Source organism: Cyphellophora attinorum, assembly GCF_001299255.1.
Source record: "Cyphellophora attinorum strain CBS 131958 chromosome Unknown Contig5, whole genome shotgun sequence".
NCBI lineage: Eukaryota > Fungi > Ascomycota > Eurotiomycetes > Chaetothyriales > Cyphellophoraceae > Cyphellophora > Cyphellophora attinorum.
The window spans coordinates 3559-27247 of record NW_017253233.1 but is presented as its reverse complement, the minus strand read 5'-3'; the positions used below and the strand labels follow the sequence as shown (position 1 = coordinate 27247).

General features: G+C 52.8%; 9 protein-coding genes across 9 annotated transcripts; 7 read left to right on the top strand and 2 right to left on the bottom strand.

Annotated features, from left to right (window-relative positions):
• Positions 1 to 14: 14 nt before the first annotated feature.
• On the top strand, positions 15 to 2058 carry AB675_6653 (uncharacterized protein; the record flags this gene model as incomplete). The annotated part of the gene is made up of 3 exons (XM_018146959.1): positions 15 to 600; positions 684 to 1409; positions 1484 to 2058. 3 exons carry the CDS (start codon positions 15 to 17, stop codon positions 2056 to 2058), a joined length of 1887 nt encoding a protein of 628 aa, XP_018003223.1.
• A 409-nt stretch (positions 2059 to 2467) lies between these two features.
• AB675_6652 (uncharacterized protein) lies at positions 2468 to 2936 on the top strand (the record flags this gene model as incomplete). Its single annotated transcript, XM_018146958.1, has 3 exons — positions 2468 to 2520; positions 2588 to 2646; positions 2695 to 2936. The coding sequence occupies 3 exons, from the start codon at positions 2468 to 2470 to the stop codon at positions 2934 to 2936; spliced, it is 354 nt and encodes a 117-aa protein (XP_018003144.1).
• A 28-nt stretch (positions 2937 to 2964) lies between these two features.
• Positions 2965 to 3507, bottom strand: AB675_6651 (54S ribosomal protein L16, mitochondrial; the record flags this gene model as incomplete). The annotated part of the gene is made up of 1 exon (XM_018146957.1): positions 2965 to 3507. The coding sequence occupies one exon, from the start codon at positions 3505 to 3507 to the stop codon at positions 2965 to 2967; it is 543 nt and encodes a 180-aa protein (XP_018003353.1).
• A 578-nt stretch (positions 3508 to 4085) lies between these two features.
• AB675_6650 (Replication factor C subunit 1) lies at positions 4086 to 5980 on the top strand (the record flags this gene model as incomplete). The annotated part of the gene is made up of 2 exons (XM_018146956.1): positions 4086 to 4160; positions 4214 to 5980. The coding sequence occupies 2 exons, from the start codon at positions 4086 to 4088 to the stop codon at positions 5978 to 5980; spliced, it is 1842 nt and encodes a 613-aa protein (XP_018003482.1).
• A 26-nt stretch (positions 5981 to 6006) lies between these two features.
• AB675_6649 (Replication factor C subunit 1) lies at positions 6007 to 7356 on the top strand (the record flags this gene model as incomplete). The annotated part of the gene is made up of 1 exon (XM_018146954.1): positions 6007 to 7356. The coding sequence occupies one exon, from the start codon at positions 6007 to 6009 to the stop codon at positions 7354 to 7356; it is 1350 nt and encodes a 449-aa protein (XP_018003592.1).
• Positions 7357 to 8413: 1057 nt separating this feature from the next.
• Positions 8414 to 9821, top strand: AB675_6648 (Mitochondrial protein import protein MAS5; the record flags this gene model as incomplete). The annotated part of the gene is made up of 4 exons (XM_018146953.1): positions 8414 to 8449; positions 8504 to 8573; positions 8627 to 9439; positions 9493 to 9821. 4 exons carry the CDS (start codon positions 8414 to 8416, stop codon positions 9819 to 9821), a joined length of 1248 nt encoding a protein of 415 aa, XP_018003393.1.
• A 1643-nt stretch (positions 9822 to 11464) lies between these two features.
• Positions 11465 to 13981, top strand: AB675_6647 (Sulfate permease 2; the record flags this gene model as incomplete). The annotated part of the gene is made up of 1 exon (XM_018146952.1): positions 11465 to 13981. One exon carries the CDS (start codon positions 11465 to 11467, stop codon positions 13979 to 13981), a length of 2517 nt encoding a protein of 838 aa, XP_018003241.1.
• A 740-nt stretch (positions 13982 to 14721) lies between these two features.
• AB675_6646 (Cytochrome 67) lies at positions 14722 to 16371 on the top strand (the record flags this gene model as incomplete). The annotated part of the gene is made up of 1 exon (XM_018146951.1): positions 14722 to 16371. The coding sequence occupies one exon, from the start codon at positions 14722 to 14724 to the stop codon at positions 16369 to 16371; it is 1650 nt and encodes a 549-aa protein (XP_018003474.1).
• A 4006-nt stretch (positions 16372 to 20377) lies between these two features.
• Positions 20378 to 21043, bottom strand: AB675_6645 (uncharacterized protein; the record flags this gene model as incomplete). Its single annotated transcript, XM_018146950.1, has 1 exon — positions 20378 to 21043. One exon carries the CDS (start codon positions 21041 to 21043, stop codon positions 20378 to 20380), a length of 666 nt encoding a protein of 221 aa, XP_018003267.1.
• Between the last annotated feature and the right edge of the window lie 2646 nt (positions 21044 to 23689).

Genomic DNA, 23689 nt, shown 5'->3' with positions numbered 1-23689 from the left:
CAGACTCTATCACCATGTCAACACCACGTGGATCACTAAGGGAGTCAAGCCGCAGTGGCAGTCAGGCTGGCAACACCAACGCCAGGACCAGCGCCGAGGATGCCGAGAACAACAGACAAATTCCACACACCGGAGAGCCTTCAGCAATCACAACCTCAACACCTCCTTCCACAGAACTGCCTGCTCTCTCAGGGCCTTCAGGCATTTCTGCACCCGCATCGAATGAGGTCGCACCCGAGCGTGAACGATCCCGTGTAGAAGAGGTATCTTCCAATTCGCAGCAGACTCTCAGCCACACAACAAGAGCAACTTCGGTGCCAGCTCAGCTGCTCAATCAATTCGATATTGTCCTTGCGCAGCAAGACATCGACACACCAGCGCGAGCAACTTCCGTGCCGGCGCAACCTATCATTCAGAAAGGATCTGAACTTGACGCCTCGTGGCTTGAAAAGCACAGTTCCTTGAAGCCGATACGAGAAGGTCTCGAACAGGGAGTCATCAACAAACCCGACATTGACGACGCGACTATGGATCTCGTTAACTGGGACATGATGGACGATGAGGAAGAGCGCAATCAGCCTGGCACCACATTAGACGAACGTCTCGCTGCTGCCGATATACCTGCCATCCCCATCAATATCCTTAGCGACGATTACCCTGCGACACAGGCTGCTGCTCGACAGAAAGCTCGTGTAGAGCTGAGACGCGCGACGCATACGCCGCCTTCTCCAACGCCAATCCGATCGATCCTCGTCTGGCTGCCGCAAACAGTACTCTGGCACCCGATGCTGCACAAGTCAGCTATGCGATGGGTGTCCGCGACAAGCTTGCTCCAAACGCCCGAGCCACGTACGAAGCCCTAGAGGATGAAGCCCGGAAATTGCCAAAGCCGCCCAAGCGATGGGATAGCACAATCAACCTACAGAACCTCGAGATCGTGGCTAGTCAAGACAAACCTTTCGTGCCAACTCCTGCCATCGAGCGCCCTCCCGGAAAGTGGTGGCCAGCGATCCCTACCGACGCAAACTTCGATCCTTTCTCTGAGCCAATTGCTGCAGGCCCCCGTGGTATCGAGCCGACCAACCTCGTCGCAGAAAGACCTACCTTGCTCAACGCCGACCCCGTCTATTCAACCAACTTTTCTCGACAAGGTGCGGCCAATCCTCGTCCCGACTGGATGATCAATCCACAAGAACGCGCAGACCTCGTCCGCGGCATCAGCAATCTCGAGCGCGAGATCGCAGCAAGACCTCCCGCAACTCAAGCCATCTTCAGCGACATCCCAGACTTCCCCGCTTCCACGCCGGGCGACGACTTCATGGGCGTCCAACGCGACCTCTTCCACGACTCCGACGAAGATGAGCTCATCGCCATGCGCGAGCGAATCAGAGCCGAAGACGCTCGCCATGGTATCGTCGCTCCTGCCCCACCCGTTGCTGCTCCGGCTCGTCCCGTCCTCCCTGCCACTGGCGCCAGACGCAAGTCCAGCCCAAGAAGAAGGCCACACCCGCCAAGAAGCAGACCAAGAAGGAGGAAGCCGCTGACGAGGCCAGTGATGACAGCTTCCCTGCTGAAGTCTTCGTTTTCGACGAAGTCAAGTACGATACAGGCTCCAAGGGGCCCTTCACGTACCTTTCTACCGTCTTCGTTCCCATTGCCAAGGGCCGCAAGCCGCAGGACATCATTGACTACTGCATGGAGCAGTTGGCCGAGAAGCAGGAGTTGATGACCGCGCCAGAGGAGCAGGAGAAGAAGGAGAAGAAGATTGTCGGCCAGATCGCGCTATGGGAGGCGTACATGAAGAACGACGACGATGTTGAGGAGGACGCTGAAGAGGCGAAGAAGGGATGGCATTCAGCTACAATCGCGGGGATGCAGGGGTATCATGAGTTGAGAAAGGAAACGGGAAAGGGACCAGGGTTTGGTAGGGTTGGGGACTATGTCGATGTGAAGGTACTGTTGTGGCGGCGTTTCCAGGCGCAGAAGGCGCGTAAGGCGCGTGCGGCTAAGGTGCCAGACAGAGGGGATGGGGAGGAGGATGTTGAGATGGGAGGCTGAGAGGAGCGGCAGTGGAAATGCAGGAAATGCAAACGCAAGACGAAAACCGGAGCGCAAGCATGCTTAAGGAGATCGAGCTGGAGCCCGCCCTGGCCGACTCATTTGTGACAGTTGGAAATCTGGGAAATCGAGCTGGAGGCCTCCTCGTAGGAGTTCTTGAACAATGATCGATATCAAAAGGACGTTGAAATACGTCAGCGCATAGAGCCCATAGCTGCAACAATGCAAGACTGACATCACTGTTTTATCGTTGGGATTGCGGGAAAGTGGACCACGAGGAGGGCTCTGATGCATGTACAGCCCAACAATGGGTTGAGTTCCGGACTAGATGGACCTCTTTCATACAGTCACTCAATCACTAGAGAGCGTTCTAACTTGTCACTGGCTCGGCGACTTCAAAGCATTCAAGATGGGTGATCAGGACAAGCGCATGAGCACTGAGCGTGGTGGGGAGTCGACACAGTGAGTGTGCCACCGAGGTCTTGAAAGTCCGGACGTATGGACTCTGACTGACCTGCTTGGCCATCAGGTATGAGTCGATCAAGACGGTGACGAAGGAGCCATCGAAGCAGAGTGGGCAGCTGGGTGGTACATGGCCCTCTCCGCGACTACGGCATTGATGCTCATGAAAATCAGGCGGATTTCAGAACACAGAAAGCGCAACATCTGCAGGCGAGAAATCGTCAAAAGTCGCAGAGAACATACGCTACGGCCAGAACATCTCCGAGTCGGGCATGGGTGGCTTCACGAACTCGACAGGACAAGCTACGCAGGAGGGCGGATACGGAGGCGCTCCGAAAGACAGTAGCCTCGAGCGGAAGACTTCAGACACGCGGGGCGCACAGGGCTATGGCTCAGGATCTGGTGTTGGCGGCTGAAGGTCTTCGTTTTGTACATGATGTCCTTTTACGCGATGGCGGTTGTCGTTGAAATGCTCGACGGATTCTCTGGCACAATCCGCGTAGAAATGACGTCCTGCTCCTGAGGATCGTCCTTTGACTCGACCGGTCTTCGCGCCTCCCTCAGCGATTGTAAGGTGACGCCGTTCTTCAGCTTCGTGATTCCGACGACAGGTGCATCACCCCGCCGCACGAACTCATATGTCCCGGGCAGTTTGTTCCCAGCAAGTCGGAACGCCTCCATGGCGACCTGCTCGTGCATATTCCCCTTGAGCTCGAAGATGATGTTGCTGACCGGTACTCTTGCCGCCCAATAGTCGAATTTGCCCTTTCCCTTACCCATGCGCACTTCATTTCCTTTCGTATAAACACCTATGTTCGCACTGACCCTAGTGTAGAGCTTGAAATGTGTTCCTCTCAGCTTCGCCCGTATTGTGTCCTCGCCCAATTTCAGTTGCTTTGCCGACACTCTCCGGTCGTGGTCTTTCATCCGCAAACCCCAGTCACCCCATACGACTGTGGTGCCTCGTACTGAGCCGCCTGTCTTCATGTGAGGTCGTCCGGTCATAGACTTCCGTTTCTCCATTTGCTTCGGTACCAGCCAGCTGCGCCGCGCAGGCGCTGTCGAGAATGTTCTTGTACATTGTCGCGATTTGGTCGGTGTGATGTGTGGTCTGCTTGAATTCGAGCTGAGTTGGAGGCGGGAGAACGTCGATGCTAAAGAGCAGCAAGGAGCTCTCGCTGCGCTTTGGACGACCATCGCTGGTTTCCAGGCAGCTTAAATGTGCTGATGTGAGCTTTTCTAATGCGATGCCTGGTGTCGTAGGCGTACGCGAATCGGTAGGATACTGCCACTTGCTAATGTACACTTGGGCAGATATCGATCTTTCATGGGCTCGACTTGAAGACCCATCTGCTGCCTAGGGTTTAGGGTTGTAGCCTAATTGCAATTTAGCCCAAAACGCGTTCCATGACGCGACTGCGGAAAGTGTGAAGCACCTCTAGGGAAACTGGCAGGCACTTCCTTGCAGCCTTTGCTGTTACGCATCTACTCATATTTTGACTGAGGGGACTGTCTTGGGATTAACAGAGATGTGTGCATAGTGGTCGGGGATCAGCACAAACAAGATGCCATCAGACATCCGCAGCTTCTTTGGTGGTGGCGGCAGTGCCCCCAAGCCGGCCGCACCCTCACAGACACCGGTATGTACCATCCACAGACTCACGACAAACACCCAGTGACTAATGGCCATCAGAAGTCAAAGCCAGCCACCAAATCTAAGTCCAAGTCACGCAAAGTCATCAGCGATGATGAAGACGAAGAGGATCTCAAGCCCGTCAAAGTCGTGACACCCAAGAAGAAGCCTGCAGCGAAGCCGAAGGCTGTAGAGGAGACGACAAGCTCGGCATACTTCGCCTCTTCCAAGTCGAAGAGCACCAGCCAATCCACACCAGCAAAGTCTTCCGCAGCAGTCTCCAATCCCACTCCCATCAAGGCTATCAACGGCGCCACCCCTTCTACTGGAAGACGTTCTGCCCGAAAGCCTGGCCGAAAGAACTACAACGAGGATGACGACGGAGATGCTGTCGTCCTCGCTGACGATGTCACCGGAAATGATGATATCTTTGCAAACGACTTCAAGAACGGCAAAGTCGATGACTACGACGAGGGCAGCTCCGAGGAAGATGTCGTTGTCAAGCCCAAGGCCAAGCGAGCCGTCAAGAAAGAAGAGACTGACGATGACGACGATCTAGAGATGGCCGAGATCAATGGCTTTGATGGTGGTCGCGATACGAAACGCAAGACTGCCAATGGTCGCAAGCGTAAGTCAGTCGAGCTTGATGAGGATGATGACGACCTCGACTCCGACGATGCACCCAAGAAGAAGTCAAAGAAGGCGACCGCCAAAGCTGCTCCGAAGAAGCCTCGAGCCAAGAAGACTCCCCCGGTCGAGGACAAGGCCGCACAGGACCTGCTGGACTCTATTCCCACAGTCAGACCACCCACCCCTCCACCTCGAGACGAAGATAGAAAATTCGATTTCCGAACTGGAGGTGGCAACTCGACTGCTCAGCCCGCAGGTGCCGGCATGAAGCAAATCCCTGAGGGCGAACCTGACTGCTTACTGGGACTTACATTCGTTTTCACGGGCGTTCTGGAAACCATCAGCCGAGAGGAAGGACAGGCTTTGGTCAAGCGTTACGGAGGCAAAGTCACAACAGGTCCTTCTAGCAAGACGAGCTTTGTCGTTCTCGGTAGTGATGCCGGACCAAAGAAGCTGGAGACTATTCACAAACTGGGGATAAAGACCATCAACGAAGATGGACTCTTCTTGCTAATCTCCAAGCGTCCCGAAGGCGGAGGCAGCTCTGCAGGCGCCGAGGCTGCCCAAAAGAAGCGCGAAGAGGAGGCCCAGAAGGTCAAGAAGCAAGCTGAAGAAGAAGAGCGGAAGGAGAAAGAGCGCCTGAAAGAGGAGGCACGAATTGCCAAGATCAAAGCTGAACGTACTGGCGCTGCTGTAAAGCCTACTGGCCCAGAAGTCGACAGCCGGCTATGGGTGGATAAGTATGCTCCAGAGATGTTGAGTCAGGTCTGTGGCAACAAGGCCACAGTCGAGAAGCTGCAAGATTGGCTTCGGCAATGGCGCCAGAATGCTCATTTCAACTTCAAGAAGGCAGGCAAGAATGGCACTGGCATATTCCGCGCTGCCATGCTTCATGGTCCGCCTGGCATAGGCAAGACTACAGCTGCTCATTTCATCGCCAAGTTGGAAGGCTACGATATCGTCGAGACCAATGCTAGCGATACGCGAAGTAAGAAGCTAATGGAGACCGCTCTCAAGGGTGTCCTGGATACCAAGTCGATCATGGGCTACTTCGCTGGAGAAGGCAAGAAAGTCGAGTCCAAGAAGCAAAATCTCGTGCTGATCATGGACGAGGTCGATGGCATGTCTGCTGGTGACCGTGGCGGCGTTGGAGCTTGGCAGCGGTCGCCAAAAAGACAAATATTCCTCTCATCATGATCTGCAACGAGCGTCGTCAGCCGAAAATGAAGCCATTTGATATGGTGACAGCAGACTTCGCATTTCGTCGACCAACAGCAGAACAGATCAAGCAGCGCATCATGACTGTCTGCTTCCGAGAGGGCATCAAGCTTGACCCGCAAGTGCTCATGGCTGTCATTGAAGGTGGCAACGCCGACATACGGCGAATCATCAATATGCTGTCAACAATCAAAATCGACGGCCATGGGAAGGACCTCTCTTTCGACCAGAGCAAAGGCATGGCAAAAGGCTGGGAGAAACATGTCATCCTCAAACCGTGGGACATCGTCTCGAAGATCATGCGTCCTCAGATGTTCTCAGGTAGTTCGAAGGCCACGCTCAACGAGAAGACTGAGCTTTACTTCAACGACCATGAGTTCAGCTACCTTATGCTACAGGAAAACTACCTCAAGTCACAGCCGTCACAGATCCAGAACGTCAACGGCGACAAACAACGCAACTTGAAGTGGCTGGAGCTTGCAGACCAAGCCGCCTCTAGCATTAGTGACGGCGACTTGGTTGATCGAATGATCCACGGCTCTCAACAACAGTGGTCGCTGATGCCTTTACATGCCATCTTCAGTTTCGTACGTCCGGCATCTCATGTTTACGGCAACTTCAACCAACAGGTAGGCTTTGCTTCCTGGCTCGGCAACAACTCCAAGCTTGGTAAGCTGTCTCGCTACGTCAAAGAGATCCAAGGCCATATGCGACTTAAGACTGCAGCAGATCGTAACGAGATTCGTCAGCAGTATATGCCATACCTTTGGAACTCTACCGTGGGGCAGCTGGCAAAGAATGGAAAGGAGGCTGTACCAGATATGATCGACTTCATGGACTCATACTATCTGACCAAAGACGATTACGATGCTATAATCGAGCTCGGAGTCGGCCCACAGGACATGGACTCAAAGAAATACACCATCGATTCCCAGACGAAATCTGCATTCACCCGCATGTACAATCAACAAAGCCACCCGATGCCATTCGTCAAGGCTAGCAATGCGTTAGGGTTGACAAAGGGTGGTGCAAGTAAGCGCGACAAGCCTGACCTCGAGGAAGCGATTGAGGATGAGGACGAAGCGGTTGAGGAAGTTGTCGAAGAGGAAGAAGATCTCGAGATTGATCTGAAGAAGGACAAGTACATTCAAGCTCCGAAGAAGAAGAAAGCTGCTGCCGGTAAAGGCAAGAAGGCGGCTGGCGGTGCGGGCACGAAGCGCAAGAAGGCGACTGCGGATGACGAAGACAGTGATGACGATGAGGACGATGAAGACGTCAAGCCGCCAGCTAAGAAGGGACGTGGTGGCGGCGCGGCAGGAAGAGGTGGCCGTGGTGGTCGAGGAAGAGGGCGCTAGGGACGTCGCTAAATCATAGATCGTGGTGGAAGGGGAAGTGATCAGCATCGCGAGGTGAGCATGCTGCCGCCACCAACGACCAGCATCCATGCTCAACTCACATCCGTACGACCAGCTGCATCTTGCTGCTCAGCATACTCCTAAGTGGTTGCTCCGCGAATCTCGGCCCCGAAAGCAACGATACGATTGAGTGCAAAAGATACAGCCGTATGGCGAAATAGAGAGCATAGCCGAAACCTATGAGCCAGCGATGCCGTAGGAGCAGTATATAGCAATCGCATTCTCACACAATCATGCTGTCTGGCTTGCAGGTTCTGCCTAGGAAGGCTTCTACACTCACGCGATTCAAAGAGCCCTGGCCGCTCATTGGCCTCTGTCAATTGCAGTCTGGTCTGGTCGTCATCGGTGGTGACAAACCCTCGTATGGTTGACTCGCGCGACTCGGCAGAGTATCTATGAGTGAGTCATGTTTCCTGCTTTGATCATGGTAACTTCACGTGTACAGACCGCAGGAGCGGACGCCTCGCACGATCGAGCCATAACTTTGCATCGGATAGGTCTACAGTATCAGCCTGAAGACCTACATTCAAGCATCATTCCAGTCCAGTGTAAAATGAATACAAAATGTGATTTGGAACAGGAGAATTCCATCGAAACAGGTCGAACGCTTGGCAAGGCTGAAAAGGCCCAGATGGCAGTTGGACCGCAGGCCGGCGCAAAACCCTTGAATATTTGCCTGCAGAAACTCCGAGCAGGAAGGCGTTGGCTGTCATCAGTGATACTGCAACCTCCCACTCCCAGTCCTTCACTTTCACAAGGATTTTGGCATCAAACATCAAACAGTCACCACAAGACATCTGCTCTTAGTTGACTAAAGGGCAAGCGGACTTCTCAAACCATCTCCACTCTCAACACTAAAGAGGCCGAATTTCTGTCTGCCACTCTATTGCCGATTTCTGGAGTAATATCTTCTACATTTGCTGTGCCTAGTGATCTAGAGGAGCGAAGTGTACAATCCTAGCAGTATTGCTGTTCACATCCTGCCAGCACCGCCAACATGGTGAAAGAGACCAAGTTCTACGAAATCTTGGGGGTACGTGCTGTTGACTGCTATCGATGGCGTCGGCGTCTTCTAATACTGTTATAGGTCACAGTGGACTGCACAGAAGCCCAGCTGAAGACAGCCTACAAGAAAGGTGCGCTCAAGCACCATCCTGGTCAGTAACAATCTTTCGTCTGCTTGAATACAGCAGTCGCTGACTCTTATCAGACAAGAATGCGCACAACCCGGAAGCAGCAGAAAAGTTCAAAGACCTCTCGAAAGCATACGAAGTCCTCTCCGACCCTCAGAAGCGTCAGCTCTACGACCAGTATGGCGAAGAAGGCTTAGAACAAGGTGGCATGGGTGGTGGCGGCATGGCTGCAGAAGATCTGTTTGCTCAGTTCTTCGGCGGCGGCGGCTTTGGTGGCGGCCTCGGCGGCATGTTCGGCGGCGGTATGCGCGAACAAGGCCCCAAGAAAGCGCGAACAATTCATCACGTCCACAAAGTCTCGCTTGAAGACATCTATAAGGGAAAGGTATCAAAGCTGGCTCTGCAGAAGTCGGTGATCTGCCAATCCTGTGATGGTCGTGGAGGGAAAGAAGGTGCTGTTCGGACGTGTCCAGGCTGTCAAGGTGCCGGCATGAAGACTATGATGCGACAAATGGGTCCGATGATCCAGCGCTTCCAGACAGTGTGTCCCGACTGCCAGGGCGAGGGCGAGACTATCCGGGACAAGGATCGCTGCAAGAAGTGCATGGGTAAGAAGACGGTGGTCGAGCGCAAAGTTCTTCACGTTCATGTCGATCGAGGCGTCAAGACGGGTCACAAGATCGATTTCCGAGGCGAGGGCGATCAAATGCCTGGCGTGCTACCCGGAGATGTGCAGTTCGAGATTGAGCAGAAGCCTCACGCACGATTTCAGCGCAAAGACGACGATCTAGTCTACAGAGCCGAGATCGACCTTCTGACGGCGTTGGCGGGAGGTACAATCTACATTGAGCACTTGGACGACCGGTGGCTCAATGTCAACATTTATCCCGGTAAGTTCCCTCCAAGGAAATCTATGCTCGAATGCAGCTAATCCGTTGTGCAGGTGAGATGATCAAACCTGGAGACCTGAAGCAAATCAAGGGTCAGGGCATGCCCTCATTCCGCCATCACGACTTCGGCAATCTATACATCCATTTCGACGTCAAATTCCCCGAGAAGACTGAGATGCAGAATCTACAACTGCTCGAACAGGTGCTCCCACCACGCACACGACAGACTCTTCCACCCACCGACAGCATGAACGATGATTATGATCTCGAAGATATCGACGCCCGCGGCCACGCTCGGGCTCAAGGTGCCGCAGGGCTTGGAGAAGAGGACGATGACGATGTACCTCCAGGAGCCGAGAGAATGCAGTGCGCGTCCCAGTAATGCCAGTGTCTTGACGAGGTAGATGCGATCATGCGACACAATCAGAACATGACTTCAATGTAATGGCCGGCGTTGGTGGATGGAGACTCGTTGCATGGCCATGGCGTTAGGGGCAATCAAGTGCGTCGAGGCATCGCATAGAGAAGACATAGATGGACACAGATCCAGTGATGTGAGACAGGACGCATGGAGCATATCGAGCATCGTATGGAAAGCCAGCCGCTGGCTGTGGCAAGGTCATCCTCCAATTGACATGGGAGACACGCTCTATCCCGTATCAACAAAGCCCGGCGTCATGAGATGAATGGGCTCCTGTTCAATGAAGAACTTCTTCTGCGGTCCGTGCCGTCGCATAACACTATGAAGTCCTGTCACAATTCGTCAACCTCCAGTACCTGGATCGCGAGTAGTGGTTCGAGGCATGGTCCGTGTGATTCACCACGTGACAAAGGGTTGCGCCGACTCCGACCTCGGGAGTCGGGCTCATCCTGAACTGCGATTATTGTGCCTGCACTCGTCTTTCTAATTCTACCCACGTCCATCTTCTCTCTCGAACAATTGCAGCAATAGTTCGTGCTACTGACCTCGCTTGCAACTATTCGAGGCAGCGCTTTGGTTTCGGCCTCGTATCGCAGCACAAGTCATTGAACGTGCGGTCAAGCTCGTCAAGCCGGCGTGGTGGCTCGGTGGAGTGCCGCTAAACTTTGGGTCCCTGTCATCAAGCCCGAGCACGCCATGCTGGACGACTGAGAAGACCTTTCAGATGGCGCCCCAGACACTTCCACTCCACCAACTTGATCATGACTTTTCTAGTCCTGTGCTTTCGTTCGCTGGAATTTCATTCGGATCGAGGAGCCTTTACCAGAAATTTCAGATCATTTGTGGTTCAACTACAGCTTTTCCGAAGAATGATGATGGTAGCCGAGGCGCGGCGCGAACGGTAGGTGTGACTCTCTAGCGAATCTGGTTCTTGGCAAGTATGGTGCAATCGCTGTCAGAAATGATGTATACCGCCAACGACTTCTTTCTGCCAGATTGTTGCTCTTTCCATCGCCGTGGGAGCTGTTAAGGCTGGTCTGGGCTCCTTGATCTTTCTTGATTGATCAAGCATCAGCGCCACTTGCTTGGACTAGACTCGGCAAGAGCATCCGTATATCGACGACAACGAACAGATTATTGCGAATCTCCTCGCTTCCTGACGTCTTTGCGTCGTGGACCTCGTGGAAGAAAGATTCGCGATCTTTTGATCGAGCTAGAACTACAATCTCGGGCAGAGCTACTATTTAGCCCCATCGGCCCCTCAGGATCCTCCCCAGTTCGAACTGTTCCCTACCCGCGACAACACGCGACAGTCGAGCCAACCATCATATAGTCTTACTTATTACCGTGCTGTGGTACTTCAGTGACGCTGTGCTACACTCCTGCAGCAGCGGCAGCTTCCACAGGGACGCTGTGGGGACTTCTCCCGCATAAGCTCCTGCACTCTCAGCCTCACCTCGATATTCCCGGCCATCAGTGGTATTCTGACGTCTTGAGTCGCTGCATTTGATCGCACAAATTCTGGGTCAAGTAACGCCATCCATACCTGTCCGATACATCACAGCGGTCAGCGACGACTGGACAACGATCATCGTACCGTCACCATGGCTCCAGGTGATCTCGGCACCGGTCCAAAGGCCACGAAGCTCGGCCACGGCTTAGCCAAAGGGCTTCGCATCCGCTTGAATGAGCGACAAGCTGAGAACGACGCTTTGACTCGCGGCGAATCAACCTTCTCGCACGGCAGTAGTGATACCTATGTTGAAGAAGAGCCCACTGCGATCGAATATCTCAAAGAGCTGGTTCCGTCCCGCCAGCAGTACTTCACATACCTCCGCAATCTGTTTCCGTTCACAAGATGGATCCTGCGATACAACCTCCAATGGCTCATCGGCGATCTTGTCGCCGGCATCACTGTGGGCTGTGTGGTTGTGCCGCAAGGTATGGCCTACGCTAAGCTTGCTGCACTTCCAGTGGAGTACGGGCTTTATTCATCATTCATGGGTGTGCTAATATACTGGTTCTTCGCTACCTCTAAGGATATTACGATCGGTCCTGTCGCAGTCATGTCGACTATTGTCGGCAACATCGTCTTGGAAGTCCAGAAGGATCATCCTGATGTCGAGGGGCATGTCGTTGCCAGTGCGCTTGCCATCATTTGCGGCTCCATCATTACGTTCATCGGACTTGCTCGAATCGGCTGGATTGTCGAGTTCATTCCTCTTGTTGCTATCTCAGCCTTCATGACTGGCTCGGCCATCAGCATCGCTGCCGGACAGGTGCCAAATCTTATGGGAATCAAAGTTGATGGCTTCAATACGCGTGGACCAACTTATCAAGTCATCATCAACACCCTCAAGTACCTGGGCCACAGCAAACTTGATGCCGCTATGGGTCTCACAGCCTTATTGATGCTGTACCTCATTCGCTGGGCTTGCGGATTCGCAGCTAAGAAGTACCCTGCGAGGGCAAAGACCTTTTTCTTCATTTCCACGCTGCGCACAGCCTTCGTCATACTACTATATACTGGTATCAGTGCTGGCGTCAACATCAACCACCGCAAGAACCCGAAGTTCCAGATTCTGAAGACTGTCCCGCGTGGTTTCAAACACGCAGCTGTGCCGACGATCAACACCGAGATCATCAGCTGGTTCGCTAGCGAGCTCCCGGCGTCGGTCATCGTCCTTTTGATTGAGCACATCGCTATCTCTAAATCGTTTGGTCGCATCAACAACTACACCATTGACCCCTCTCAGGAACTGGTCGCCATTGGTGTCACAAATCTATTGGGACCATTCCTTGGCGCATATCCTGCCACAGGTTCTTTCTCTCGGACCGCGATTAAGTCCAAGGCTGGTGTCCGTACTCCTTTCGCCGGAGTCATCACCGCCGTTGTCGTTCTGTTGGCAATCTATGCCCTCACCGCTGTCTTCTACTACATCCCTAACTCATCGCTAGCTGCGGTCATCATTCACGCCGTGGGTGATCTCATCACTCCTCCCAACACTGTCTACCAGTTCTGGCGTGTTTCTCCAATTGAGGTCATCATCTTCTTTGCTGGAGTCTTCGTTACCATCTTCTCTAGCATTGAGAACGGCATTTACACAACTGTCTCCGTCAGTGCAGCTGTACTTCTCTTCCGTGTTGTGAAAGCCAGAGGTCACATCGTGGGACGGGTCAAGGTCCACTCAGTGATTGGCGATCAGTACATGGATGACGCTCAGAAACGCGACATATTCCTTCCTCTGGACCACAACGATGGGTCTAATCCCAACGTACAGCCTGAACAGCCATATCCAGGCATTTTCATCTATCGCTTCAGCGAGGGCTTCAACTATCCCAACGCAAACCACTACACTGATTATCTGGTGGACTATATCTTCAAGCACACCCGCAGGACTAACCCTGACTCTTGGCCGCGTCCTGGTGACCGACCTTGGAACAATCCTGGACCTCGCGCGGGCAAACCTGAGCCTGATAACTCGCATCTCCCTACGCTTAAGGCCATCATTCTGGATTTCTCAGCCGTCAACAACGTGGATGTCACGTCCGTACAGAACCTGATCGACGTGCGCAACCAATTGGACCGATACGCCACTCCCAATGTCGTTCAATGGCACCTGGCCTCCATCAATAATCGTTGGACAAAGCGAGCACTTGCTGCTGGTGGCTTCGGATACCCTACTGTTCCCACAGAGGAGTATTCTCGCTGGAAGCCCATTTTCAGTTTGGCAGAGCTCGGTGGCAACACCTCTGCTGCTGCTGCGGCCGAGAAGAGGGACAACAAGCACCTACGCCGCAATTCGACTGCCGACGACATTGAGACTGGACACGGTAAAGAAAGCATCACCGTTGATGCCGCCGACAAGGATAGTTCGTCTGGTGGCTCGGACCTCAAGCAGACGCTTACTAGCAGCAAAGCGTACAAGAGGACTACGCTTGTGTACGGTTTGAACCGCCCATTGTTCCACATCGACCTCACCGCAGCGCTTCACGCCGCGATTACCAATGTTGAAGAGCAGATGGGATCTTCTTCAAGGAGTCCTGCCGACCTCAAGCGTGGAGTTGGCACAACCTCCGACTCTGAGGAGGAGCTCAAGGTGCATGGAAAAGAGACTTGAACCTGACGTTGATCAACTTGGATACCTGAGCGTTACGATCACGATCTCTTACTTGGTATATGATCTTCATTGGGGTAGTAAGTTGCAGGCAGGGTGCAGCTATAATTCACAAGCTGTTCTGTGTGACCAAAGAAGCAATGAACCGTACTTATCGAACATCGTTCGACTTGAACGCCAGCAGTTCCTATACATTCTAATGCTGTGATACGCACCGTGGAAAAGTGTACGCCAGCTACCCTTGCCATGACAAAGGCCACCTGCAGCAACTTGTTCGCCTGGCCAATGATTGCGTCACCCTATCCCTCCTTACTATGTAAGCGATCTGCGTGTTACATAAATCCACCACTGCCCAGTGAACAGACCATTTGTTTTGTCGTTGCGGGCGCCAGCATGCTCGCCACCTTCGCCGTTTTGCCATTATTGCCAGAAAGGACTTGTCAGACCATGTGGCGGGAGGTGGCTCCCCTCTGTGTCGTGTCCTAGGGCGGAGAAAGAATCCACAGCGGACAATTGCGCGTTCGCGCCGAACTGCTGGGGATGCATTTAGGTAAGTGCTTGCGATGAAATCTCGAACGATAAGCACACAGGTCTCGCTCCACGACGAACAGGTGTATGTATAGTCATTTACTTATTGTTTGCTGGCGAGGCTGTGCCTGAACTGCTGTTTTGCCCGACAAGTGTCTTGATCTGCTTGCACGAAGCGAAAGGCGGGCAGTATAAGTGTCAAGTCCACCGGCGCCATGGATGTCTACAAAGTCCCAACTTTGACGACCTTGACGCTCAGCGCTGTGGTCTTGGTTGCTATCTACAAGCTAATCCTTTACCCGTTGTTCTTACATCCCCTGAAGCACATCCCTTCAGCCCACTGGTCAATACCATTGTTTGGAGATCTTTGGATCTTGTACCAGCGATGGCAGTGCAGGAACAATGCGATAACCTATGCTGCTCACCTGAAGCACGGCGAAGTGGTCCGACTTGGCTATAATGAGCTCAGCGTCAACTGTGTCGATAACGGAATCAAGACGATATATGGACAGGGTTGGGAGAAGCATCCATGGTATCCTCAACAATTCGCCAGTTATGGTGTTTCTAGCATGTTTGTGACTCTCGGTCACGGACCTCACTCGCAGAAAAAGAGAACATTGGCCAATGTGTACTCGAAATCGTACCTGCAGTCCTCCGACCAAGTAGCTGCGAATTCGCGCGCCCTGCTTGCAGAGCGGGTGCTCCCAGCGATCCAATCATTCGCCGACGCTGGTCAAGTCATTGATGTCCATGATCTTGACAACGCAATGGCGATGGATTTCATGAGCGCCTACCAGTTTGGGATCGGCAATGGCACAAACTTTGTGCAGAACACTGCAGAGAGGAGACACATATTGCATCACTACCACGGCCGCAGACCGTATGAGTTCTATTCCTCGGAATTGCCATGGATAAAGCCGCTGTGCCGAGCTGTGGGTATACATCTCATCCCCAGACAATTCGATGCCTCGAACGACATCCTTGAGGAGTGGCTACGGAGGATGTGCAACAATGCGGACCGTACGATGAATCAGGCAGCCTTGACGCCGGGCCAGGAGCCGATCGTGTATAAGCAGTTCAAGCAAGGTCTGCATAGCATACGGAACAAGAATCCGCACGCTGGCAAGGCATACGATGAGCTTATCCTGCCGACGGTCTCGGATACCACGAATCCAACACAGCTCGAGGTTTACTCCGAAATGCTAGATCAACTCGGTGCTGGACACGAGACCAGCGCCATGGCCTTGACGTACTTGTGGTACGAAATGAGCAACAATCCGTACCTTCAGACGCTGCTCCGCAAGGAGATCCGAACTCTGTCTCCACGCATCGTCTGGCCGACCACGAACGACACTACTAATGCCTTCGACCTACCCTCGCCGAAGGATATTGATGCACTTCCGCTTCTCAATGCAGTCGTCCTCGAAGTCCTTCGCCTGCACACCCCAATCCCAGGTATCGAGCCCAGGGTCAGTCCGTTCCCAGCGCCTCCTGGCGGACACACGCTCGGCTCCTACACTGGCATACCAGGCAATGTCCGCGTCAGCTCCATGCCCTACACACTTCACCGCAACGGGGCCGTCTTCCCAGATCCAGAGACATTCAATCCACGTCGCTGGCTAGATTCTTCGCCTGAAAAGCTGAAAGAAATGCATCGTTGGTTCTGGGCGTTCGGCAGCGGTGGGCGAATGTGTATTGGCAGTCATCTGGCACTGCAAGAGATCAAGCTGATTGTCTGTACGATACTGGGCAACTGGGAGGTCAGCGTTCCAGATGGAGGGGATGCTGGAATTGAGAAGATTGATGCGTACACTGTAAGGCCGGTGAGCAATCAATTGCTGGTGGTGTTCAAGGCTGCGAAATGACGTCGTTATGTGCATATACCTCAGATCCCTAGCTATGCTCTACCAAGTGTACCTGCTCGATGAGCCGTTCTATCAGCTGGCAGTAGTTGCCTGATGGACTTCACTGGAGCATTCCACTGAGCACAGCGTGGACCTACCTGGGAATCCCATGGACGAGAACCATCGAGAGTTATGCTTACTAGATGTGCGTTTCGCAACTTCAGCATCACACATGTCACGAGTGGCTCTTTCCTTGCCTCGTGACACGCATAACTGGCAGCAACCACCAATGACGTGCTCCTTCCTCTGCGTTTGATCAGATGAACGCCCGCCGGGAAGGTGCGACTGCCAGTTGCGATGGCAAGAGCACAGTTTCGTCTAAGGCAGGCGCAACGGCGATCGGGCTTAATACGAACCGGATGACAGTATCGGGAGGCCGGACTTGCTGCAAGCCGGTTGCCAAAGATTTTGCGTCGCAATATCTCCAGCAGAAACGTCTGTGTCCTGTTCGGAGTCGGCATCAGAACATGCCGGACACAACTACCAGAGCCTGAGAAGAGTCCAGCAAAACCATCTGTTCAAACGGCAGGACCTGGCTCCCATCAAGGCATGTCGATGCTCAGGGCGCCCTCCCTTGGAGGCGGTGAAGATTGCTGTATAGTAAGGATAGCAGCGACGGTGTTCCCCAACTGCAGTCCAGTAAGACAGTCGTATGCAGTTGAGATGCTTGTAAGCCATTACTGTGCAAGTAGAAACGAAGGGGAGTGACTCGATGGTATGGACAGCAGGGGCCGGGAACTTTGGTCTGATCTCGAAATGCACCAGGACATAGAGAATTCTTGGACACGGAGTGAACGCAATTGGTTCGTTTACTGTACCTTCCATTCATTCGCCAATTGATCGTCGCAGGAACAGAGGATCGTGTTCGACGATGTTGGCATGTTCGATGGCTGAGTGATGCCAGACGTCTGCTCTGTTGACGCACGATACAGCATACTAAAACCTGGACTGGTAGCTGAGTTGACTCTGTGCCTGCTCACGCGTTCAGCAATGATCGACACAGGACTAGGTTTTTCGAGTCCGACGTGTCAATGGCCGTTTGGAGGCTCATTGATGCCAATCTCTGCTTCGATGACGCAGTGCACAGTAATCGAAAATCTGGGGTAGCCTTACAGGCAAGGCGAGTGCATGGGTTCCAACTTTATGATCCTCACAGGTCCACATATGATCCGCGCAGAGGCTCGGTGTCTTCTGGAGGACCACTAGCCTTTGCAGTGGCTAAGTGAGATGAATACCGTCTCTAGTGACGCAGACAACAGTAGAGGAAATTTTGATGAAGCTGCTCTGCGGTCCGGAAATGTCGTCGGTCCGAGCACGGGTATCCGAGGCAGATCAGTATCCGTGTCAGAGTGTTGGAATTGCAAAGATGTGCAGACGAGTATGGAGTGCAATGAATCCTCCGTCTCGAGATCCACTTGCATCCCGGGTCACGAAAGCGTCCACCTCATACGCGATAAGGCTTCGAAGCGAATGCACAGTAGCGTGGATGAGAGGTTTTCTGGAAGCCTTCTGGCGCGACGCTTGTAGTCGACAGATTGGCATCTGCGTCATAGAATCCTCTGCCCCCTGCGTGCTTGTACCGTTGAGTGGAGGCTCAAAGAAAAGTCTTCTCAACGAAGAATACCCACTGAGCCTGAAGGAGAATGGTGCTCTTGCTTGAGGTGGATAAGGCTCTGAATAGCGTTGAGCTCACTGGGGCAGCTAAGATGTTTCCTGGACATCAAAAAGTAACTGTTGACTTAGTGAGCATGCCTCTGCTGCATCAAAATAGGCTGAATCAGCCCCACGTGGTTGTTGGAGCGGACAGATCGAAGATCGTGGCCGGGCGACAGTGGACACAAAGGGTAATGGTTCCAGGCGGTAGCAGCGCAGCGTGACAGTCAACATGGAATTGTGACTTCGAGGGCTCGGAATGTGACTGCTGATTCGTTATGCTGATGGGTCCGGCAACAGTCAACTAGTGTGGCCTTGACGAGATTCGCGATTGAACGTGTCGCGCCAGGCTGCGACTAGGGACACTGCAGCTAGACGGCTGTGCCGACAGTGGATGTCGAGGTCGTCATACGCTGGCATCGCCGCTGTTGAGCATGGGAGAATGCAAGGAGTTGCAGGCTTGATGTCGGGTTGCCCTGTGAAAAGGCGACCATTGTGGGGTAGATATCTCGATTAGGCGACTGGGTCGATTAGTGTGCACACAGTAAGCAGGTCTGTGTTCCCGTCAATGCAGATTTCAGTGCGTGGTCACTGCAGAGCCGGACTCTCGCAATATCTCGGGCAGGACTCTGGCACAGTTGAGGCTCTGGTGCCGTGCACGCTATCGTCAACGATTGATGCTGCTTTAGACTGCGGTTGACTCGAGGAACTTGATCCATTACCTTCCCGTTGCCTGCTTTCGTCGACTGTAGGCTCTGGCGTCTTGAAAATTTCGCAGAGTGATTTTGATGATCCTACCTGTGCTTGGAAGATGTCATTCCATGGATGTACGGTTAAATCCACGGAGCTGCTCAAGGGCGACATCATGGGGCTGCCATGACATAGTCACGAGCACAATATTCGCCATCCATCAGTGCAAGACACCTGATCGAAGACCGCATCAAGAAAATGAGACGACAAGTGCCAACGCCGCAGAGCGTTGCGGACTGGAGCTTGAGGCTTTAATGATGTCGTTTCATTTTGCAGATCTTGTGTAGACAGGAATTTGGGGATCGGAAAACATGTCCGGGTACGCGCCTGTGTGCGCTCTCGGCGCCCGCGGCATCCATGGGTACCAGAACCTCAGGAGTCCTTGATCTGACGGCGAGTGAGGTATAGGGCATGGCGAAAGAAGCGAAAAGTACGTGCTCGATTGTCACTACGAATTGGCTGCACACGACTTAGACCTTGTGCGACCCAGAAGACTCTCATTATCATCCAGTGAAAACGAAAGTAGCGACTGGGAAGGTACCTCAGGTCTGCGGCCTGTCTGGCTTGGCTGAGCTCGTAGAATTTGGCAGGCATGGTTGAAAACAGGCAGTTGATTAATACCACGCGGTCCACGCCTTCATCATCAGCCCAGAGCCGACAATGTGGAAGTAGGAAGAAAAAGGTTTGTAATTGGTGGTTGATATGCGAAGAACAGAATTGGTAATCTCTACCGTGCATTTCGAATCAGAAAATCAGAAGGAGCATCAGCTGGGGGCCAAACACGTGCAAAGGCGTTTCAAGGAGAGAGAGCAAGTTGTGCCAATGTACGAAAAGCGAAATGAAAGATCTCGTCAGCAATCCGCTCGTACGCTTCGCGCAAATCGTCCGTTGATTCGTCCACGACATCAGAGCCAGTCCCAATGCAGTACCAGCACCAGCCATACGGCTGGCTTTTCGGGCGAAGTCAGGCCCAACGTCCGAGCGGTCAAAAGGGTTTAAGGACTCCCACACGAAATCTAGCTAAACGAGATCTTCGATGATCTACCGGCCTAAGCCATGCTAGGCATCTTTGTCGAATTCAGGGACATTAACGCTCGTACATTCAGGACAAACCGTGCGACAGCGAGCTCGTTGTGATATGCTCTGAGTTCGAGGTTCTGCATGCAAGCAAAGAAGAGCGAGAAGATTGTTTTGAGTATTCAAAGTAGTTTTTGATTATCTCGGCTCAACTCATGCAGTGCATGAGGAGCATGTTGTGTACATAGGTAGTAGTAGAGTAGCCAGATGCTCTCCAGGCTATATGACCATGCGACAGTATGCGTGATGTCGGGTTGTGTACAAGGTCCACATGCTCACGTTAAGTGACGACTTCTGTGTCCCAATGTACCAAGCAACATCCACGCATCTGAGCAGGCACAGGCTCTGAAGAGATCTTTTCCATTTCCTTCCCCTGTCCTTTCCCATTTTGTTTGTGATGATATGCCGTGATGCCATGGTATCAAATGAAGATCGCTAAAACGCTCAAGTCGCTCAGTTTCAATGCAAGAACAAACCAATCCACCGGCTAGTACGCCGCGATTAGAGTTGGTTGTTGCCTTGAAGGAAGGTAGAATCCTTCTGACTCGAATGCTTCGGAGTCGACTGGCGATAGTGAGACGTCCTTGGGGTCGTAGAATGATGTCGTGGCAATGGCTTGTCGTTGTTGTTCAGTGAGTTCGAATGTTGGCTGAGGTGGTGATGGAGGCATGCTCTCGTCCTCCGAGTCGGAGTCGGAGTCGATTGTGAGAGCCGGAGGGGAGTGTCTCGATGGTGTCCGAGTAAGAGTGAGCTCAACGTCGGTCTCGTCATCTTCCTCCATATCAGAGTCAACTTCGACGGCTGTGATCTGCGAGTCATCCTCATCCTCCTCTGCAATCGTCTCAACATGTGATTCCTCCTCCTCTTCCTCCTCCTCTCGTGGAGAAGAAACGGTCTTGTTGAACCATCTCTCTTGATCGGCCTCAGCATTTGAGAGGTCCTCCATGAGATGGTCAAGAGTATTCGCGTGCAAAACCAAGAGTCTCAGATCGTGATCACCCTTGGCTGCTTCCCGCGACAACTTCGAGCGCGCAGAGTGAGCCATGTAGTAGGTCTGGGTCAGACTTGGCTTCGATTTCTTCTGGGATCGACTGTAAATCGAATGGGCAGAAGCACCCTTAGTAGTGTTGGAGAATGTGATTGATGTAGGCATTGTGGTGGTATTGCCTTGAGTTGTGATGTTGTTGTAAGTATGGTATGCAAGTGTCCAAGTTTGCTTTGATACTTGTTTGTATACTTGAGTGTGTTGTGTGTGTAGTGAAGAATATTCAGGCTGACTGAGGGAGGGATGGACTCACTTTTGTAAAGTGTTGATGACAAGGTCGTATCTCAAAACGTTATGCATCCGCCCTCGTACTTTGACATGGGGGATTGTAAACGCCGTTCGGTGGAGTCTTCTCGGGTTCGTGTTCATCACCGAAGTTCAGGTAGGCCTACTAAGCCGACTCCACATGCCTGCGGACAGATCAGTGATCCGCCTGGGACACCCATGTCATGATGCGAAACCCAAATAATCTGACCGCCTTACGCTTACTGCGCTGAAGGTTGCTGCTTTTGCTGCCCCTGGCTCTCTGCTGTATCTCCATCTCCGGGCGCGCTCGAGCGTCTCGTCCGACTCGGCGACTTCTCACTCGGAGACTCGGACACAGTAGCACAGTCATATTGGAGGGCCCCAATACGCTCTACTGCTACTATGTTGCTGTAGCAGTCTCGCTACCCATGCCCATTTGGCGTACCTTTTTGACTGTGCGTTGATAATCATGAACAGTAGATTTTTGTTCGCTGGGTAAGCTACTACCCTTTGCAGACTCTGCATACCAAAGTCCCTGATTTGCAGCTCTCCTTCGGCGAGCCCAGTTGCTACGCAGCATGCACGTACGTTAGATGCTCGCAATTACGCGTGTTCTCGTCAAGCTGCCTATGTTGAGTTTCAGAGGTGCCTAGCCTAACGACCAGTTCTAAGCCTGCAAGAATTATGCATTTTCCAATCTTGGAGCATAAAAGGCCACAAACGGAGACAAACGACGGCTATAGTCGCAGGTGCCAGCGTTGGGCGCATGACAGTCGTAAGTGCTTGGGCGTACGAAATACTCGAATAGTGAACAAGCCACAACAGCCTGTCGTGTTTGTTTCCGAATTATGATCGGCCACGACGATCAGAAACGCTGAAGCCTGCTGTGACAGCTGTTCAGCCTGCGCAGCGCCGCTGCACTGCGTTTGGCGCCCGCTCGTAAGGACAAGCTCGGGTCCAAGCCAGAGCAAACAGTCCGAGAATTCTTCGGCCGTAGAAGGATGAGCATTTTGGAGCGCTGTAGAACGATTGGTTGCCTCAAGAAGTCCCTTGGCTGCGGAGCTTGGAAACGGACTCGGATTTGTGCTTCGCGGGCTCGGACGAACAACTGCCCAGAAGGACGGAAAGACGCTAAACCGCATCTCGTTCTCGCGTATCTCATGATTGGGAATTGGAGGGAAGCCGATCCACTCGGAACGTTATGAGCCCGGCCGTGCACGTGAGCTTGTATCTGAGATATAATCACAGACCTTCCCCATCTGAGGAGCTCGTTGCCGTTCATTTTTCGTGGTCGAGTGACTCGCTGGCTTACATCCGGAAGTCACAGCGTCGTCAGGTACATTCACGTGGCCGTTGACGGTTCCGCACGCTCGCTGTTCGCGACTTGACTGACACCGTCTGATGCCGGTTATTCCACGATAGTTCTCACAGTCACAATCAATTCCTGTGTGGCAGGGCTGATGATCCGTCGAGAGATACTTCCTGATGCGGCAGAAGGGAGTCGTCAATTGACCAGTAGCTTGAGACGCACACCGGACACTACCATGTTAGAAAAGTCGTGACTCAAATCACGAGTTGTATACCGTGCCAACAAAACGCCTTCCAAAAGAAGTCGCATATAGCGAAACTCATCCAGTGCAGGAACTTTTGCTCCCCCAGGTCTTTTGGGTGCCTGTTGTGGAGCTAGCGAATGGTATGGTCTATTGGTCGCAACTGCAGCAAGTCAAGCCCGAAGCAGAAGTCACAGGCGCAATTAATAATTTTAGCAGCAGCCGACCTTCTCCCAGGATTCCCACGTGGTTTTGCTATGCACCTCGCATTTCAAACTCGTTGCGGCATAGTTGCTGGTGTATACGAGTCTGCATTCTGGCTGTGCAACGCTGGCAAGCCACAATGTGTCCGCCCTCGCATGTCGCAACTCAAATCTTGAATTTGGTTCTATGCTGTGTTGCTTTCTCAACGGCTTCCTTGCAGCAGCGTGCCAATTCCAGCGCGTAGCCAATCCGCTGGCCATTGAATCCTTTCAAGCAGCAACGCTCGCGTTCCTCGCGGTCTCGATTGCCTAAGACCGCCTCGAGGAATGCGAGGTGCGGTTGTATGCCTCGGCAGTAAGGATCTATTCTGTAGGAAGTTTTGCATTACAAGTCAGCAATTTGGTAAGCCCGTTGAAAGTTCACCCGAGTTCCTGCGTCTCTACCATGACCCTTGACAGGCGAAATGACCCAAAAGTTCATCCACGAATCAGGTGCGATCCCAATCCTACGGACACGCACTGGAGCAGTCCAGCCCTACAACACAGGGGATGTCAGCACCTTCCTTGCCCCAGGTATCAGCATTTCCACGACACTACCCTGTGCTGACCGCCTTTAACTTACCTCGCCATTCCATTGGATTACACGGATTCCACATTGGGACGCCCAACACTGATTCCGCTGTCCTTTTGCTGTGGTGGCACACTACATTGTCATCCTTACGAACCCATTCACTCAATCACATCTCGAGTTGCAA